This window comes from Garra rufa, chromosome 12 (assembly GCF_049309525.1).
Source record: "Garra rufa chromosome 12, GarRuf1.0, whole genome shotgun sequence".
In the NCBI taxonomy this organism is placed as follows: Eukaryota; Metazoa; Chordata; class Actinopteri; order Cypriniformes; family Cyprinidae; genus Garra; species Garra rufa.
The window spans coordinates 40120310-40141391 of NC_133372.1; the positions used below are offsets into that span (position 1 = coordinate 40120310).

Genomic DNA, 21082 nt, shown 5'->3' on the forward strand with positions numbered 1-21082 from the left:
CAAAGGCAGCAAATTACAACAGAAAGAACTCAATCTATAAACCTAATGCAACCATTCACTTTCTTTTCAGGTAATAATTAGAGCTGCAAAACGATTAGTCGCAATTAATCGATTCAAAATAAAAGTTAATGTTTGCATGCTATATGTGTGTGTACTGTATAATATTTATTATGTATATATAAATACATTTGTATGTAAAATTACATATAAACTAACATTTTTTATGTGTGTATTTATATATACATAATATACACAGCACACACACATATATAGTATACAAACATAAATTTTGAATTCGATGAATCGCAACTAATTGTTTCGCAGCTCTAGTAATAATAAATGAGCTTAAAAAAACTTTTCCGAATTCAAAGACATCCAAAAACAAAAAAATGCTCAAAGTCATGGGCCAAAAGTTTGAATCAAGTCTTTATAAATCCTCCAGGAGAGCAGATTTATGCGCATCTACAGGGCTACAGCATCAAAGCTTTGGTAAACAAACGATTAAAAATGATTCAGAATCAAACAGGTTGAATAAATAACCACAGTGATGCCTTTGTAAGCTCTCACAGTCATAAGCAACACAAATAAGATCCACTATTCCAGTCCTTCATTCATCCACCCAATCGCATCGCTCCGTCCCTCCCCGCGTTCCTCTCACTGGCTGCATTCGCGTCCAGTCATTGGGCGGATTAAAGGCAGTGGTGCAGTTTTCTGTTACCCTAAACTGTACAAAAATAGACGCCTAGTGCTGCTTTATCATCTAATTTGGAAAACGAACAAGAAACAAAATTAATAATAATACAACAGTCTTTCAATTGTTTCGCTAATATATACAGTTTTTGATCTCGAACCAGAAGGCTGAGTGCTTTATCCTTGCAAATACGACATAAACAAATAACTTTAATATATCTCGGTGCTCAATCTAGATTTCTAAATACATATATATCTGTATATATAGGTATACATATATATGTAAAGCACACAGCCTGCAGACTTTACTTTAATTTACGGAGAGGCAACATTCGCACAGACACTGCAAAACGGTTGTTCTTTGCGCACAGTGTAGTTAAATCAAAGTCTTTTTTTTGTGTGGCAGGAGTCGCACGCTAGTCAGTTTTGCCTCGACTTCAAAAAATTAAAACAAACGAAAACCTCAACAATAACAAAAGGCATGAAAAAGTCGCTAAACAGAAAGACGAAAAAGGCAACCGTAAAAAGTCACAAACTAATTCAAAAGATAAAATCAGTTGAGATGATCGGGGGTGATTAACGGCGCCGAACGATCGTTGGTAAGTGTCCGACGTAGTTTTACTCCTCTGCGGATCATACTCAACATATCACCTCCGCTGCCTGGATCAGCAACGCCGTCGACATGATCCACGCCAGGCTGCGAGGAATTGATCTGCGCGCTTTCATTGGGCACGCTAGAATTGTGAGCTGCCAGCTGCTGATTTTGATGCTGCTGCCGTACGAGTTTCTGCTGGAGCTCTTTTTGATGTATCTGCTGATATTGCAGCTCCTGCGCTTGGTTATATTGCTGTTGGTGATTGTACTGTTGTTGATTATATTGCTGTTGATTGTATTGGTGTTGCAGTTGCTGATGTTGTTGCTGTTGGTGATGATGATATTGCCTCTGCTGCTGTTGGTGCAGTGCATACTGCTGTTGCTTGCTCAGTTGATACAGCGGCTCTGTGCCGCCCACTGGTGGATGCCCAGGGAACATGGAATAGTATGGAGGCGGCATTGCACTCAGACTCTGAGTGGACGTACAGAGGTTATGTCTGGTGTGAACCAGATCAGAACCATGTACCCTGTTACTCTGAGTCACCCCAGGAGGACACATGGTCTCATCACTGCCACTCAGGCCGGCGGTGGAAACGGACGCCTTCAGCGGCACCTAAGAGCAGAATGAAATAATGTTTCTTATGCTCAGACTTTTCTGATTTCAGGGTTCATACAGATACTGTGAAATTAAATTCCAGGACTTTCAAAGATTGTTCAAGCACTACTTTTTGATTTTTAAAAACTTCAATGAGAGATCTTACTTATCAAACAATGTCTTTCTTTTCAAATTCTAAAAAAGGAGAAACAAAAAATAAAACATAAAATAAGAAATAAATAAAAGAAATAAAAATGTGATGCAATCTGGGAAAACCTGTTGGATGTCAGGCTGGGACAAATTCAGGAAATACGAAAAATAAGTCAAAATTTTTGGTCAAAAATTAGGTTTTCATTAAATTATTATTTTATAACACCTTGTCTAACATCTCTGAAAATATCTTGTCAAAATTCCCTTGTTTAGTGCAAATTTTAAAAAACTTTCACCATGTGTTTGGTTTTCCGAGATCGCATCACAAATACTAATAAAAAAAGGCAATTTTTTAAAATAATTTATTAAAAAACTACAATTTGTATTTGTGTATACTTTCTTTTTTTGTTTTTATTTTTATAACTGTACTGCATTAGTGGTTTAGGGCAGCCGTGGCCTAATGGTTAGAGAGTCGGACTTGTAACCCAAAGGTTGCAGGTTCGAGTCTCAGGTCCGGCAGGGATTGTAGGTGGGGGGAGTGAATAACCAGCACTCTCTTCACCCTCAATACCACGACTGAGGTGAGTCCCTTGAGCAAGGCACCGATCCCCCAACTGCTCCCCAGGCGCCGCAGCAATGGCTGCCCACTGCTCCGGGTGTGTATTCACGGTGTGTGTGTGTTCACTACTGTGTGTGTGCACTTGGATGGGTTAAATGCAGAGCACAAATTCCTAGTATGGGTCACCATACTTGGCCTCACTTCACCTCCTTTCCTTTCCTTTCCTTTCCTCCTTTAATGTTTCCTACTGTTTAAGAAAAGATCCGAAATCCTGATTTGAAACAAATGACTCGCGAACCCGCACCCAAGTCCACATCTGAAACAAATGTGGGACCCGGGACCACAAAACCAGTTTTAAGTCGCTGGGGTTTATTTGTAGCAATAGCCAAAAATACATTGTATGGGTCAAAATTATTGGTTTTTCTTTTATGCCAAAAATCATAAGGAAATTAAGTAAAGATTATGTTCCATGAAGATTTTTTGTAAAATTCCTACTATAAATATATAAAAATGTCATTTTTGATTAGTAATATGCATTGTTAAGAACTTAATTTGAAGAACTTTAAAGGTGATTTTCTCAGATTTTTTTGCACCCTCAGATTCCAGATTTTCAAATAGATGTATCTCGGCCAAATATTATTATTATACAATAATAAATATTATTATTGTATCTCGGCCAAATATATATTCTATTGATGTATGGTTTGTTAGTCCTATCCTAACAAACCATACATCAATAGAAAGCTTATTTATGAGCTTTCATATGATGTATACATCTCAGTTTTGTAAAATTTAACCTTATGACTGGTTTTGTGGTCCAGGGTCACAAATGATTTGCTATACGTCTGACTGGAACACCTCGAAATAGTGAATCATTATCGCGAGACTCAGAGTTTCGAAAAGCTCAGTTTTACCCATCACTATGTGATTTTTTAAATTGTTACAAGTGATGCTGAAATTCAAAAATGAATGGCTCTTTTAATTTGACCTGGTTTTTGCTAATAAATCGTTTGAAACGAATGATCAAAGTCACAAGTTTGAATCAATCGGAGCGGTTCCAGCGTAAATGACTCAACTGATCTGAATCATCTGTTCTTCTTTTCGTATCTTCAGCCATGTTTACACGACACTGTCAGTACTACTATTTGCTTGGCTCGCTTGTTTCCTGACATTAACTGAAATAAGTGAAAAAGGAATGTTTTTTTAATTGCATGAATTTTACGTGAAAAGATATGTGGTTACTGATCAAATTAAACACTTATTTCATAGATACATTGTCTTTCAATAATTCAAGCAATTTTCAAGTACCTCTTCAGGAATATTGCCATTTTAAGGGTTTTCTAGCCTTACATTTCAAAAAGTAAAAATCAAGTACTTTAGGCACCTTGTACGAACCCTGTGATTTGATAAAAATATAATAAAAACTGTAATATTGAGAAATCTATTTTCAAATGTAATTTATTCCTGTGATAAAAAGCTAAATTTTCAGCAGCCATTACTCCAGTCTTCAGTGTCACATGATCCTTCAGAAGTCATTCTAATATGCTGATTTGCTGCTTAACAAACATTTCTTATTATTATTAATGTTGAAAACACATGCTTTATATGGTTTTGGAAACTAGGATGCTTAATAAACAGCACACTTTCAGGATTATGAAATAAAAGGTGGTGACAGACCTGTGGTGTGGAGATGGGGATAGGCACTCCTCCACTGATGGTCCCACGGCGGATATTGGGCTTGCTGGAGGGTTTACGGCGGATGGTGGCCGTGTGGGGCCCTATTGGCTCGGGATCCATCAGCAGACTGACGGTAGATGCAGGCCTCTTGCTTTGAAACATTTTGCGGTAATTGAGGCTCAAGTCGCTGTTGCGAGGAATTGTGGAAGATTTATCAAATTCAGACTGGCTGAGGGCATCTTCTCCTCCATGCAGGGAGATGTAGTCATAATCTGAAAGAGAGAGAAACACAAAGAGAGGAGAGTCACACAATGTGTTAATGCTGAATGAAGGCACTATATTGTTTATAAGAGAAAAAAAATGAATTAAAAGGAATTCAAGCAGAGATTATATATGCGAGGAATGACAGTGGAAGAAAACACAACAGCTGTTCAGAATGTCTCAAAATTTTATGTCAGGGTTTATGAGAGTGATTCAGACAGGACAGAGCAGCGCAGTCACTACATCTTATGTTTGCTGATTGGTGCATTTTTTTATACCTTGCAAACTCAAATTTGCCTTGAGTGTTTTTAATACTATTAAAATCATTACTTGTTCAAATTTTAATTAGTAATTAAACCTACAAATATTTATATTAGTATATTATTTTATATATTTTAACTATAAATATTATATATATATATATATATATATATATATATATATATTTTTTTTTTTTTCTTAAATATACTTTTTCTTTGTGAGGCCTGTGGCAACCTGAACTAATAGACTAGCAGGGAAAAATGCAATTGGCAAAGGGAAAATTCTGCAAATTGAAGATGCATATACAATGTTTTAAACAAGTATACTAAGATTAAATAAAATATAAATACATTTTTTTTTTTAATCATATTATTGTCTTAATCACATTATTTGTGACGCTGGACCACAAAACCAGTCATAAGGGTCAATTTTTGGAAACTGAGATTTATACATCAATCTAAATAAAAAAGCTTTCCATTGATAAATGGTTTGTTAGGATACGACATTATTTTTTCCGAGATACAACTATTTGAATACCTGGAACCTGAGGGTGCAAAAAAATCTAAATACTGAGAAAAATCATCTTTTTAAAAGTTGTCCTAATTAAGTTCTCTCCTAATTAAGATAAAAAATTAGCTTTTGATATATTTACGGTAGAAAATTTACATCATATATTTATGGAACATAATCTTTACCTAATATCCTAATGATTTTTTGGCATAAAAATGTATAATTTTGACCCATACAATGTATTTTTGGCAATTGCTACAAATATACCCGTGCTACTTAAGACTGGTTTTGAGATCCAGGGTCACATTTAATTAACTGGACTAAATTGAAAGCTCTAAAAATGACTGAATGAAGACAAAAGTAGTGGATTATCTCCTAAACAATAAATAAAACAGACACACAAAAGCTGTTTGAGATTGTGTGTCTTTCAGTTAAACTCGTGCAACATGATAAGATGGACAACAGACTTGACAACTGACGAGATGTCGCTAGTTATATCTCATGGTTGCACGCACTCAAATCTTAGGCATACAGATAACACTCTTTCAACAAATGCACGCCTGCAATATGATATGGATTCCCTAAAATCAAGACATTTAACGTTGTTTATTATTGGTATATGATCACAATGAGAATAATCAAGTCTATGCAATGACATTCAGAAACCTACCATATAGAGGAGGTTCTTTCTTTACCGCTGTAAAAGAACAATAAAGTACATTTAACATGTATACAAAGGCCCAAAAACACGCACTTTGGACAGCAATCTGAACCTGTGATTTGTGCAAGCACATCAGATTTAGTCTAATTGGACTATCAAGCACATTTGATGCGCACACAAACCACAAATCAGATTACTGTTGAGGGTAAAAAAAAAGATAAAGTATAAAAAGGGTAAAAATGCTATACAAAAACACAAGAGCAAAATAATTCTATACTGAGCACTGTTTATAATCTCTCCAAGTTGTGTGCAATAAAGAAAAATTACAGAACAGAAAAAGAAAAAGCTCATGCATGTTAGTATACAGGTACATACAGGCATACTGACCATGCTGCGAGGGAATTGTGTCTTCTGAGCAGGATGGCGTGGTCGTCTGAGTGCTGTATCCGCTGGAGCAGTGGAGGGAGTCTCGGCTGGTCCGAGGAGCTTCTGAATTAAGCCCGCCTCCAAGAGTAAGAGCCAGCTGCTCCCTGGCTGACTGTGGCTACAGAGAGGAGCAAGAGCCAATCAGAGATTAGAAAAAGAAGTGATTCCAGTAGAATCAAAAGGTGTATAAGATTCACTTTTGGTTTAGAAATGAGTGTGTACCTTGCCCGAGGTGGACAGTGCCCTGGCTCTCTCCTCATGCCCGCTGTATGCTTTGTGCAGTGGGGGCATGGAGGTCCCATTCTCTGTGCCAGGAGAGATCTGACCTTTCTCCTACACAAGAATATACTCTGTTGGTCCATGTCAACTTAGTATGTAACAAAAGCAATACACTATGATAAACGGTGCTCAAGGTAATTAGGATTTAAAGCCAACATGAAATGGTTATTGCAGATGATTTTACCATCATGTGACGATTCAAAAATAAACTATAGGACTTAATTTGATCATTAGGACATTTGTGGATCATGATAAACAAGTGTTCCAAATCTGAATGCAAGGTCTTTTGAGGACAATGAGTTTGAAGGTTCACTATCCAAAGCATCTTAGTGTTCTTTTTAAATCTTTTTTTTTTTTTTTTACCATTATTTGCTATTAAGCCTCGTTCAGACTGTCAGCCCAAATCCTATTTTGTCCACATCTGGATGGAATCGGATTTGAATAACTGACTGTCCACACAGTCATATCGCAACTGTTCAAATCCGATTTGTGTGTCCATAAGCACTCTTTAGTTTCACGGAATGTGCGTTGGTTTCTATGGCAATGCCGTTGCATTGTTATGCCAACGCTAAAAACATCAACAGCAATATAGATGCTGTCTTGCGACATGACAAGTTTGCCGGTTTGCCGTCACACTGAATTATATTTCGTCTTCTAAAGCAGCGGCAGAAACGCAGCTAGCTGGAATGTGGTTTCAAAACTCAAAGAGGTGCGTATACTAGCTGTATATTGTCTTTTCCCGCTTGATTTGCAGTTCGCAACAACACAAGCTTGTTTATGCAAAGACTTTTATGTTTTCCACAAAAACGTCTGACGTGTTTACATTTTACATGGCATGAAAACGTGAAAAAGCAGAAATCCGATTTGAATAGGATTCCAAACCACATATGAATGTAGCTCGAAACGGATTTGACCAAATCGGATTTCATGTAGTTCGTTGCTATTCAGATTACCTAAATATAATCGGATTTCAATCGGATTTGCATACAAATCGGTTTTGGGCTGACAGTCTGAACGAGATTTTATTCTAAAAATGTTAACTTTTCCCACAATTAACAACATTCTACATAATTTATGACAAGAATTTATAATGCAAGCTTTGGATTGTTTTGTCATTATACTTTTGCTTTTCTGCTTTTAGATTTTTGTTGTTCATAAAGAATGAACCAACCTAGAATAAAATGTTTTTGTTGCTTAAAAACAGTCAATATATCAAAAGAAAGCACATAATCTCTGTACATATTAATCCAACAAAATATTTTGTGGGTCAAGAAATATTGTGAATATAATCAAAAATGCCCATGGTGCCTGGAAACTTAAAAACAGGACTCTCATAGGGTTAAACAACATTAAATTACTTAAAGGAGAAAGTCTCTTCCAGAATGAGAATTTCCTGATCATTTACTCACCCCCTTGTCATCCAAGATGTTCATGTCTTTCTTTGAGTTGCAAAAAAATTAAGTTTTTTTTGAGGAAAACATTCCAGGATTTTTCTCCATATAGTGGACTTCAATAGTGCCCAATGAGTTGAAGGTCCATACTGCAGTTTCAATGCAGTTTCAAAGAGCTCTACATGATCCCAGGCGAGGAATAAAGTTCTCATCAAGCAAAACGATTGGCCAGTTTCTTAAAAAAATAAAAATGTTTATACAACAAAATATGCTCATCTCGCACTAGCTCTGCGATGCATGTCTTTACACATTAAATAATCGTGTTGGAAAAGTCACAGGTACAGTTCGTTTTTCTTCTGTTTACTTTGATTCAGAAAGTTAGGGTAGGACAAAAATCTTCATTTTATTTTCTCCTTCAACTTCAAAATCATTGATTTACCTTTTTTGTAAAGGGTATTTGACTTTCTTTTTGAGCAATCGCCTTGTAAACGTCTGTGCATTTGTGTTTAGAGTATATAAATTTGATTTTCTTTTAGAAAATGACAGATCTTTTTGCTAGATAAGACCCTTATTCTTTGCTGGGATCACGTAGAGCCTTTGAAGCTGCATTGAAACTGCAATTTGGACCTTCATCCCATTGGCCACCACTGAAGTCCACTATAGTAAGTCTGACTCTTAACTGAAAGAATGCTTTGCATTTCCGGTCTGCATTGTTTCTAGTCAAATTAGGGTATATTCCGAGCTAATAAACTAATGTTAAACCTATTAAAATGTTTTTAAAAAGCACATGGCTCCATAGCGCCATCACTTGGCAATGTCGAATGACCGTAATTTGTCAGTGCCTCACTTTAATGAGTGTGTAGATGACACGAAGCAGCGGACGTTAGCTACATTAAAAACAGATGGACGCTATTTGAATGGGTTCCTATGGAGACCGGAACAGAAAAGCATTCAATCTGACGTTAGAATTCGTAATGGCGGCGCTCATCGTTTACTCAGGAAAAAGGTCTATATGGAGAAAAATCCTGGAATGTTTTCCTCAAAAGACTGAAGAAAGAAAGACATGAACATCTTGGATGACATGGGGGTGAGTAAATTATCAGGAAATTTTAGTTCTGGAGAGAACTAATCCTTTAAAACAGGGGTCACCACACTCGGTCCTGGAGGGCAGGTGTCCCTACAGAGTTTAGCTCCAACCCTAATCGAACACACCTGAACCAGCTAATCAAGGTCTTAATAGGTATACTTGAAACTTCCAGGCAGCTGTGTTGAGGCAAGTTGGAGCTAAACTCTGCAGGACACCAGCCCTCCAGGATCAAGTTTGGTGACTCTTGCTTTAAAACCTTAATAGCTAGTCTGCTATTGGTTAACATTAACCCATCTGCAGTAAAGGAAAAGTGATTAACATTTACAAACTATAATAGAAAAAAAAAAAAAGTTTAGATTTCATGTTGACTTTAATGACAGTTTGGCAGGTGTAGAAAAGTTCAGATGCCTAAAAAAAGAGCATGCAGGCTTTTAGTTGTAAACATGTGTACTGGTTAGTGTGTTTGTTTTAAGACATGGGACTGGTATTATATTTCAAAACAGACATTAAAAGCAGAAAATTATTTGAAATTGCTTCTTTCTCCCTGTGTAAAGTTATGTCCCTCTAAATGGCCTGCAGAGGGCGCTGTCTACCTTCACACAGACACAACCTCCACACATGCACAATGACAAACACAGAAGAAAACCATCAGAGGGAAGTGTTACTGTAGTACATGCAACAGTAATGAATCCATTCACAGTCACACACACAGCACTACACTGAGTCTATGCTCACAGTGCTCCTGTGCCGAAGGTGTTGGCCACGGTGGCCCGTGCGAGGGATTGTGGGAGAATTCCCCTCACTGAGAGAGCGAGCGCCTTCCTCCCCTCCGACCAGGAGGAGAGGACTGTGTGAGCGCTGGGAGATGGAGGTGAGGGGCAGAGAGGAGTGGAACAAGAAAAAGATGAAGTTAGATGAATCCAAGCCTCGGTCAACATTCAAACCCCCTTAGACCCCTAAACAAATTCCTTGGTTGAAAGAAATTGTATTCGGTGCCTGATTGGAAATCATAAAATGTCACATGGTGATCGGTCTTTTAAATTATATGCATCACATAATATAGCTGCTAATGGTCAAATTTAAGGAGATTTTGGGCTATTTTACTTTCATAACATGTCTTCTTTAAAGGAGAAGTTCACTTCCAGAACAAAAATGTACAGATCATTTACTCACCCCCTTGTCATCCAAGATATTCAAGTCTTTCTTTCTTCAGTCTTAAAGTTTTTTGTGGAAACATTTCAGGATTTCTCTCCATATAGTGGACTTCTATGGTGCCCGTGAGTTTGAACTTCCAAAATGCAGTTTAAATGCAGCTTCAAAGGGCTCTAAACTATCCCAGCCGAGAAAGAAGGGTCTTATTCAGAGAAACAATTGGTTACTTTCTAAAAAAAAAATACAATTTATATACTTTTTAACCTCAAATGCTTATCTTCTGCGTGTACTTTGTGTTTTTCGGTTCAAGACAGTTAGGGTAGGTCGAAAAACTCCCATCTGATTTCTCCTCCAACTTCAAAATCATCCTACGTCACGGTTTTACCTTTTTTCGCAAACGGCGCTTGATCTTCTTTGCATGTTCACTTTGTAAACATTGGGTCGATACTTCTGCAGCGATGTAGGACGATTTTGAAGTTGGAGGAGAAATCAGATGGGAGTTTTTCGACCTACCCTAACTGTCTTGAACCGGAGTACACAGAGTGCGCATGCGCTAGACGAGCATTTGAGGTTAAAAAGTATATAAATTGTAAATTTTGTTTTAAAATAACCAAGTTCTGCTAGATAAGACCCTTCTTCCTTAGAGCCCTTTAAAGCTGCATTTAAACTGCATTTTAGAAGTTTAAACTCACAGGCACCATAGCACTATATGGAGAGAAATCCTGAAATGTTTTCCTCAAAAAACTATTTGTTTACAACTGAAGAAAGAAAGACATGAACATCTTGGATGACAAGGGGCTGAGTAAATTATCTGTAATTTTTTATTCAGGAAGTGAACTTCTCCTTTAAGACTAGTTGAAAGAAAACACCCAAAACAAACATTCAAATGTTTACATGTGGTCTGTAGATTTCAATTTAAATACATTTCAAGGCTTTTTTTCTCAAAATGAGTATTTTCAATACACCAAACTGTAGTTTTTTGACAGTATGTTCTGATTTACAGAGTGTTAAAAATAAATATTTAAAATGTCAACAAAATTAAACAAGAATTTTGAATCTGGCTTTACCAATGTCCCGACTTTTGTTCAGGAAGAACATGCAAATAAATGCATTTTAATTATATTTGCCTAAGTTGCTTATTTAAACAACATTTTGGAAAACTTATATAACAAAACTCAATATCTTAATTTACTGTGATAATTTAAAGGCTGTATCAGCGATTTCAAGCCTGAAACATAAAGTGTCACATTCAGCTTACCTTTCTTCACGATCCGCTCGCTGCCTGCCCCATAAATTGGCTGTAAAAAAAAAAAACGCGTCTCTGTGGTCAGCCTAGGGTCCGAGATATGCCAAAAAAAACAATCGGTGCTATCAACCATTCCACAGAAGGGAGGCGGAGCGAAAGTCCACAACACCAACCCCCTGACGGTGATTGGTTGGAACACTGTTTGTTTTTCTGTGGAATGGTTGATAGCACCGATTGTTTTTTTTTGGCATATCTCGGACCCTAGGCTGACCACAGAGACGCGTTTGTTTTACAGCCGATTTATGGGGCAGGCAGCGAGCGGATCGTGAAGAAAGGTAAGCTGAAAGTGACACTTTATGTTTCAGGCGACGCTCGATGACGCAATTGATTCATTGATTTTTACTTGTATGTATCAGAGTTTTTACGGAGAGTGAAAGAATACGAATGTTAGTGAAAGAATTTCCAGCTTTACTGGCAAACTACAATTCCTGTTCATCAATAAGGAGAGAACCAGACCCATTATAAAATTAAATATACTTTACTGAATTAAATTATTTGAAAAGTGTAGTGTGGTGGTAATAATAGAATATGTTTGCGGTCGTGATGATGACAGTAGTAAACACAAAATACTATCTGTTTCGTGCTCCAAACGAACCAGGCTTTGGGCACGGTTTAAAACGTCTAGTGCGAGTACACCCTTACATACTGTGACGCGTCAATTACCAAATACCTATAATGATAGTAATAATTTTAATACAGTAACATTCTTTAATTCTCAGAGTAACTTCATTTATATTTGTTTAAATCACCTGTACATGACTATTACTTGCACAATAAATTATATATATATATTTGCTTAGCTGTCTATTAAAACACAGGCGTGAGCCTCTGACCTAGGTTTTCGCAAAGCTCTCTCCATTTAAAAAAAAGCCGATATTTATTCTAGTTTTATTTCTGTGTTTCTACCAATGCCTTCTTGCCTCAGTTGGTGTATGTCTATGTTTTTATTATTATTATTTTCCATACTTAATCGTGATAATGATAATGCACAACAGCGGCATGCTGCATGCGGTATAACTACTTTCACATTTGTCCACATGTGTTGCCATAGTATTCTAAGCGGAAATGAGGATAGCGCGGATATTGCGTCATAGATAGGCGACAATGACCAGGGCCGAGGCATTATTTAAAACTGGAATTTCTCTGGATTTACAAATCTTTGAGAACTTCTTGGATAACCAAATTACTCAACTGCATGAAATATATAACACCGTGCGAGTGGTTTTCGGATATTTTATTACAAAATTCTTACATATTCTGCCTTTAATTGGGCAAGCATGGTGACAATACACAGTCAGCAAACTAAACACATAAACTATAATTTAGTGTTTTCAGAGTTAGATACTGTTTTAACTTATAGTTTTAACTAAATTGTATTAAAAAACTACACATTTATCAAATTTATTAATACAATGCATTTTATGTGTTACTATTTTCAGCATCACACTTTATTCGCATTATACTGACACTGTAATACCTAGACAAACTATGTTAAATCTTTTAGATTTGCAATGAAGTACTATCCAATTATGATTGTGTATTGATGATCAATTTGCTGATTTGATCTTGGGGTCCAAAGAGGTTGGATTTTGAGGAGGTTTGGATTGGGCACCACAGCAAACTGCAGGCTGTAATGGTGCTTACAGCCGTATTTGTTTCTTTGGGCTGAATGAGTCTGTATGTGTTCTGAGTGACAAATTATTCAAACTATCTGGGTTTCTTGGGGTTAATATACCAGCTGAACTAAGTACATTTTAGACCCATTGTTTTGTGTTGTGGTGCGTGTATCCATGGTACCTGTGTTACATCTGGTGCTCGCAGATGAAGCCCATCCACTGCGCTGGAGATGGAGTCCAGAGATGGGACATGACGCACAGAGGTGTAGTTACTGAGAGAGAGAGAGAGAGTTGATACTGATCATTTACAATGGTATGCAATTGTGAAAGTCACCATTGCTCATATTTTTTTCAATAATTTTCAAAGAAAAATAATTACATCATTATATATATGGCAATGTGCAATCAGCCGGTCACTGTCACAAAATTATGTTACTGTAAGACACTAAAGGTTACAGTGCATACAACATAAAATAGCCCAAAAATTGGGCCAACAACAAAAACACTCAAATATTTTCAATAATTATCTATGTTTTTTCTAAAGGCAAGTTAGCAAAGTTCCTGCAATGACCATTTCTTCCTGACTCTGAACTCACCTGCTGATGCTGCTCTTGCGTGATAAAGTGTTACTAGGAGACGCAGGTGGAGTCTGATACGAGTAGCTGTAGTCCGAGCCTTTCAGATCAAGAATAACCTGCATAAACAAACCCAGACCAGAGAGTTGGAGTGCAAGAACAAGTACAGCTCAGCTCTACAGATCAAAACAGACATAATGTGCCCATTCAGAAGACATGCAGCACCTGTTCACTAGCAGGAGGCAGTGAGTTGGGATCAGCCGTCAAGTTGCCAAGGTCTTCTAGAATTGTCTGCAAGTGGGTGACTTCACCAAGCATGCTTATCTCTTCATCCTGACGTTACAAAGAAAAGAAACAGTGTGTCAATATTTAGGCAGAATAAAATATAAATACAGTTAAACCAAAATGTATTCAGACACCTTCAAAATTTCTCACATTATCACAGTTTATTCGCTATGGTTTAGAAAATGGCAATAAAATATGACAAGAACTCGAGTTAAACCGTGCCAGAACAAATTCATATTTATAAAATGAATTACAGTTACACCATAACGTATTCAGACACCTTCAGAATTTCTCACATTATCAGTTTATTCACTATAGTTAAAAAAACGGTAATAAAATATGACAAGAACTCGAGTTAAACTATGTCAGAACAAATTCATCTTAATAAATTTGATAGAAAGGCATGTAACACTGACAGGTCAAAGTGTCAAATCCAATTTTAGTCCTACATTTTTTATTTATTTTATTGGTATGTACAAAGACTTTTTGGGTATAATATGTCACAGTTTGCTTTTTTTGGCTATACTCACTTACATAAATAAATTATAATATCTTGCACCCACAATATCAAAAATTATATCTGGTGTCTGAATAATTGATTTGACTGTATATTTACAACAGCACACCTGGATAAATGTGTCAGATTTCACCCCAGAGTAAAAAAAAAACATATATAAATAAAAAATAAAAATAGATGCATGCATAAACAAAATAGAGCCTAGGAACATGTTTTGTATAATTAAATTACTTTCAATACCAATAAGCACTTTACTTCCTAACTCTCATAATTCTAATACATTTTGATGTTTTAATGTACAACAGAATTGAAAACCATAAATGATTTATTAATGTTTAATAAAAAAACAGCATAAATGAAAGGTATTTAGTATATTATACAGCTCCAAAAATCCCTCTTTTTTTGCACGTTAAAATGTTATGAAAATGCTGTGACAAAATTCTGTAGTCTTAAACCAGCCATTTTCTTTTTGCAAAATATAGTGTCTTATCAGTGTCTGCTCAGGCACTCACCAGGACAGGTTTGAGCATTGTGACGAATGAGCAGAATCTTCCTCTTTCCTCAATAAGTGCTCGACACACGGCTCTCTTCTCGGTCTCCTCTAAAACTGCGTAGCGCGTGTTGACGTCTTGAAGAGCACTGTCTAGCTGCATCCGCACATCGTCTTTACCTACACAAACAAAATGATATTTCATTAACCACTGACAGGATCTGACAGACTTTGACTTTCTTTGTGGCTGGCAACAGTATGAACAGATAAAAAAAATCTATCAAATGAAGTTTTGTGGTAACAGAACATAAATTAATATTAAAAATATTAGCAAAAATAATTGTTATTTTTAGTTAAAAAATCTAATCAAAAGTTGTGAAATATATCTGAAATAAAGTATAAATATTAGATTAAAATAAATAAATAAAATGTTTTAACCACTAGGAGGCAGTATAGTTTCTACAAACACTTAATAAATACACCATGCAAATATTTGCTGCAATGCTAATAAGTGTTCTAAGAACCTCGCTGTGCAGATTTCATAGGTCATTCACGACCAGGCGTGACGGCTGATCTGGGGTTTGGTAATGGCACACAGGTGGACTGTATAGTGTGCATGTGTTCTTGTGTTGCATTTAAAGCCCAGCTGCCACTGAGAGCCCCTCACATTCCATAGCAGATACTAGATAATACTACTAGCTCTACATAGCAGTGGTCAACCAATACGGCAGTTCTTAACGACTGACATTGATAAACAGATTCTACAGTGCAGGGAGGCTAATATTATACAGCTTAATGACTGAAAATAAGATTCCCTCACAGAAAAACATGAATTGGCAAACATGATACAAGTTTGCAAGACAAATAGAAAGATGCAGCAAAGTGTTTAATATGAGAGCATAACTGAGTGATTTTTAATATGATAAGATGACTGTTTCCATCTCCTGGTGCTTATACTGATGAAGTGCAATAGGAGAAATGTGAGGTTAATCACATTTAGAGGTTTGTATACCTCATGCCAGCACACACCACGTGAGGAGCTTGAAACACATGACCTGGCCTTTTTCTCTGTTTTTCATCTCTCAGCAGATGCATCACCCCCAACACATCTCATCTAAATGAATAGTTGCTTTGCTTTTGCCATCACATTACTGCATTGTTTTCAACTGTGAGTGTGCATCAGGGTCAAATATAAACTTTTCGATTAATGGAATTCATTTCACTTTCACTTTAATGGTGTCAGCTGTCTAACTTAATTATCCAGCCACATTTATCTTAAATTTGGGGGCATTTTGCCCTAAACCCTTGTTAATTTCCTTGTGCATCACAAGGATGAGCAATACATTTTGATTTTCAATCCTAACTTTATATTAGCAACACATAATATATGCATGATGTTACGGAGGACAACTGAGGGACTCATGCAACTATTATAGAAGGTTCAAATGCTCATCAATGCTTCAGAAGGAAAAAACATGCATTAATAGCCGGGGGATGAAAACACTTTGAATTTACATTACATTTACATTTATGCATTTGGTAGACACTTTTATCCAAAGTGACTGACTATGTATTAAAGGTTTACATTTTATCAGTTCTTGCAAGCACCATGTTCTACTGTTTGAGCTACATTTACATTTATGCATTTGGACTGCATTTAGATTTTTTTTTAAACTTATATTGTCTTCTGGAAAACATGTAACTATCTTCTGTAGCTTCTAAAGGGCAGCACTAAATAAAAAATATGATATTTAGGCAAAATAAGAAAAATGTATGCATCTCCATTATGTTCCAAAGTTTTCACCCCCTGGTTCTTAATGCATGTTTTTTTTCCTTCTGGAGCATCAGTGAGCGTTTTAACTTTCTGTAATAGTTGCATATGAGTCCCTCAATTGTCCTCAGTGTGAGAAGATGGATCTCAATATCATACAGTCATTGTTGGAAAGGGCTCAAATACACAAAAATGCTGAAAACCAAAGAATTTGTGGGACCTGAAGGATTTTTCAGAAGAACAGCAGCAGTTTAATTGGGTACTCAAGGAAACAATCACTTAAAGTCCCCCTGAAATCAAAATTAAAGTTTTTTGGCTTTTAGTTTGAATATATTAGCCTTAAGATTACCTATAAGCTAGTGTGCTTTAAAACAACGACAAAATTCGCGTTTACAAGATATGGGCATTCAAAACGTACAGTCTCGTCACTTCCGCCAATATGAATCAACGATTTTGATGATATCACCGTGCACTTCAGTTTCTCATCAAACGTTCTGTCCAATCAAATGCTCTCTAGAGTCCGTAGTGTCTTATGATTATGATTACTATTTTGTTTTAGCAAGAGTTTCATATTGAATCTGTGGGGTAATTTATTAGTCTGTGGCTGTCATAAGCTTACAAATGCGGCTTTACCGAGCTCTACGACTCTGGCCCGAGCAGATATAAATGGAACACTATTGGCTATTCAAAATAAGTGGGCGGGGCTGGGCGATATGTTTTTGTTTCAGTTAAAAGTACGTCACCACATAGAATAACGCTGCGTGTTTCAAGGCACTTCAGTGGACCTTTATAAAAAAAAAAAAAAAAAAAAAAAAAAAAAAAAAAAAAAAAACCCCGCTGTGGACCATTCAGGTAAGAGCACAGTATTAAGAATCAAGAGGATGTAAACTTTTGATCAGGGTCATTTATATAAATTCAACTATTATTTTCTCTTGTGGACTATATGTAAACATCTTTTATGTGAAATATCTTATTCACGTCTGTACTAAAACAATAACATGCATTTTGTATGATCCCTCTTATTTTGGTAAGACAATTTACATGTTGCAGATTTTGAAAGGGGTGTAAACTTTTGACCTCAAATGTATTGCTTAAAAATAAAGGTGCTTTATTAGCATTCTTCTATGGCACTGCTGCAAAAAACCTTTCCGAACCTTTGTGCATGTGTTTGTGGCCAATTTGCAGCTCTCAAAAATACACAAGGATACATTTTCAACATTCCTCTAACAGGAGAGCATTCTGACAGCTGTTTGCAGGACATTCAGTAGCATACAGCACTGACCCCATCATCTATTGCTAACAATAACCTCAGGTGTCCTTTGAGACACCTGATCTTCTGCACTACAAGCTGGCATGCAAGACAGATGTACGGGTACTTTCACAGGCACTACAGCTTGATACAAGCTCATCTCAGTGATCCACTAATTTGACACTTAAGTTTTAGAAAAAAACTATATTTTGTGATAAATACGACTGACAACTGGGAATTTCCAATATTTAAATTGACAGTATTTAATTTAAGAAAACCCGAATCCTCACAATAAGGTTCATTAGCATTTAGAGGACACCTCTCGAGTCTAGATTAAATTTTAATCGAATAACAGAATCAAATCCACAAGCAACATAGCACAGTCAATCTAAACAACCTCTGCAAATCCGTTTAAGTGCTGCGTATGCATTTTCGGGATTTAAGCAATTCTCGTCAGTGTTGCAGAACTCAGTTAAGTCCTTTGACCTTCCAGGCAGAGATATGATCCCTGGTGCTTGAGTGCATTGACCTTGTGCTGGATAGTGTGACCGTATGTGTGTTTAGATGCTCTTAGACCATTACACCTTCAAACATAGCCTGAAGTGAAGGCTAAAATGAACCTGGGTTGCATAGGACAGCTTAGGGCTGGGGTCATCTTCAGTTTAAAGGGCAAAGGTCAGTAGGTCTGTTGATAAATCCCACAGCCTGTCTGTAAGACAAATGGCTTAGGAAACATGCAGCTATATCTGAAATATGTTACAGGAGCCTGTTTCCTGTCAACAGAACACAACCCAACAGAGAAATGCGAAAAAATGTAAAAGAAAACCTCAACAACACACGAGAAAACACTCCGAAGACTTCAGTGCAGCAAAATCGTTCAGCAGGTGCTACAAAGTGACCATAATTGAGTTGCTTTGAGTCGACTACTAGGACACCACCTTAGCAACTACATAGCAACACCCTGGAAACTACCTACACTGCAAAGAATGCTTTTCTTACTTGCTTAGATTTCTTAGATTTTTTGTCTTGTTTCCAGTCAAAATATCTACAAATTCTTAAACTAAGAAGGATTTTTAGACAAGTAAAAATGATTATCTTGTTTTCAGAAAAAACAAGTCAAAATTAAGTGTGTTTTTACTTGAAACAAGCAAAAAAAATCTTGTTTTCTGTTTGAAATAAGATTTTTTTGCTTACCCCATTGGCAGATTATTTAGCTTGTTCTAAGCAAAAACTCACTTGAAAATAATTTTTACTTGTTTACAAAATCTTTCTTGATTTAAAAATACTTAAATATTTTGGCTGGTAAAGACAAACAAATCTAAGTAAGAAAACAGTGTTTTTGCAGTGTAAAATTCTGCAGTGTAGCATCACTCAAATCTTCTTAAAAAAATAAAAAATAAATAATTTATGATCGGTAAGATTTAAAGAAGACTCAAAGTTGCATTTATTTGATCAAAAATACAGAAAAAAATATTATGGAATTTGATTGCAATTTAAATAGCAGTTTTCTATTTTAATATATATTAAAATACAATTTATTTCTGTGATGAAATTACTCCAGTCTTCAGTGTCACATGACCCTTAATAAATCAGCATATCAGAATGATTTCTGAAGGATCATGTGACACTGAAGACTGGAGTAATAATGCTGAAAATTCAGCTTTGCATCACAGGAATAAATTCTATTTTAAAGTATATTAAAATAGAAAACCACTATTTAAAATGGCAATTTTCTGTATTTTTTTTAATCAAATAAATGCAGCCTTGATGAGCAGAAAAGACTTCTTTAAAAAAAAACAAAAAAAAAAAAACATTAAAAATCTTACTGATCCCAACCTTTGAATGGCAGTGTGAATAAAGCATAATTTAATAATAATACATAATAAAAATAATACATATAAATTAAATTCTTTTATATTAAAAATGTTCAAATTATCTAACACTTCTATTAATAATCTTTGGAAAATACGCATTTGATATAAAGTAGAACCAAGCGGAATGAATCATGCACGTTCTAGAAAAGCAAAACAGCTTTAGTGTTTGCTTCATTTGAGCTATTAAAAAGCAAAAACAAACCTCATTTAAAAAAAAGAAAAGGGAGGTGATGGGAAAATAACCCAGAGCCATTCAGGCAAAGGTGTGTGCGCCACAGAGACATTCCCTCAGGTCTAGAAATCCCGAGCGGTTGGAAGCTATGTCGTCATGAGCAGACTCCTTCCCTCCATAAACACACGCAGGAGGCAGGTGTACAGATTTTCTGTGAGAAGTAGGGCAAGGAACCTTACTGATGATTATGTTAGCATCCACCCTGTAGGTGGTACTCCACTGGATCTGTGACTAAGGGCCATCAAGGATTTCATTATATATACATTATGTGAATATACCTGCCTGAGCTGTATATCCTTTAGCATACTAGGTCTAAATAACATGCAAATAAAATGAAGATGTATTAAATCTGAGATGAAATCTAAACAAATTCTAGCTGTTTGAAACCATTTAATACATAATTAAACATGTAGTTAATTCAGATGCCAGAGAGGGAGCAGAAGTCCAGAGCACTGGATTTTCATACAATCTCAAACACAGCAGCAGCACCATTGGAATACTAATGTGCATGAGTTTTAATAATTCAGATACAATGCTCTTTTTCTTCACAATCCCCACACAGACACAGGTCCAAGTCTTCTGAGCGGTCTGCCTCGTAGACCTCTGAGTAACACAAGTGTATGATATAATGATGAATGAGCACTCCGAGACGCATCATAGGTCTAGACGCCGTATTTATTTTCATTTTTCTCACCATCTGTGAGAGTTATGGCAGTAAATCAAACAGCGCTAGGATGGGTTTATGGGTGTGCTGTGGTGATATAAAAGCACTAGCCTCTGAATCACTTATGCTAACACTTTATTCGGCCCCTATTTTATGAATCAGACTGTGTCAGGACAAGGCCATGTTTTCCTCATACAGCTGCAGATGACT

The 21082-nt window shown here is 36.2% G+C and overlaps 1 protein-coding gene across 1 annotated transcript; it reads right to left on the reverse strand.

Annotated features, from left to right (window-relative positions):
- Positions 1–413: 413 nt before the first annotated feature.
- Positions 414–20863, reverse strand: LOC141347593 (protein MTSS 1-like). Its single transcript, XM_073852584.1, has 11 exons — positions 20740–20863; positions 15105–15262; positions 14016–14123; positions 13812–13909; positions 13397–13487; positions 9877–9999; positions 6607–6717; positions 6346–6502; positions 5968–5994; positions 4266–4537; positions 414–1897 (listed from the first exon to the last, which is right to left on the reverse strand). The coding sequence occupies exons 1-11, from the start codon at positions 20861–20863 to the stop codon at positions 1244–1246; spliced, it is 1923 nt and encodes a 640-aa protein (XP_073708685.1). The 3' UTR covers positions 414–1243.
- Between the last annotated feature and the right edge of the window lie 219 nt (positions 20864–21082).

Excerpts from the sequence above, each read along its gene's own strand:
- LOC141347593 (XM_073852584.1), bottom strand. The coding sequence starts at position 20,863 with ATGCGTCTCGGAGTGCTCATTCATCATTATATCATACACTTGTGTTAC. Across the intron at positions 13,488-13,811 it reads CGCAAGAGCAGCATCAGCAG|TAACTACACCTCTGTGCGTC; the intron begins GTGAGTTCAGAG and ends TCTCTCTCTCAG. Across the intron at positions 5,995-6,345 it reads CACAATTCCCTCGCAGCATG|CGGTAAAGAAAGAACCTCCT; the intron begins GTCAGTATGCCT and ends GTTCTTTTACAG.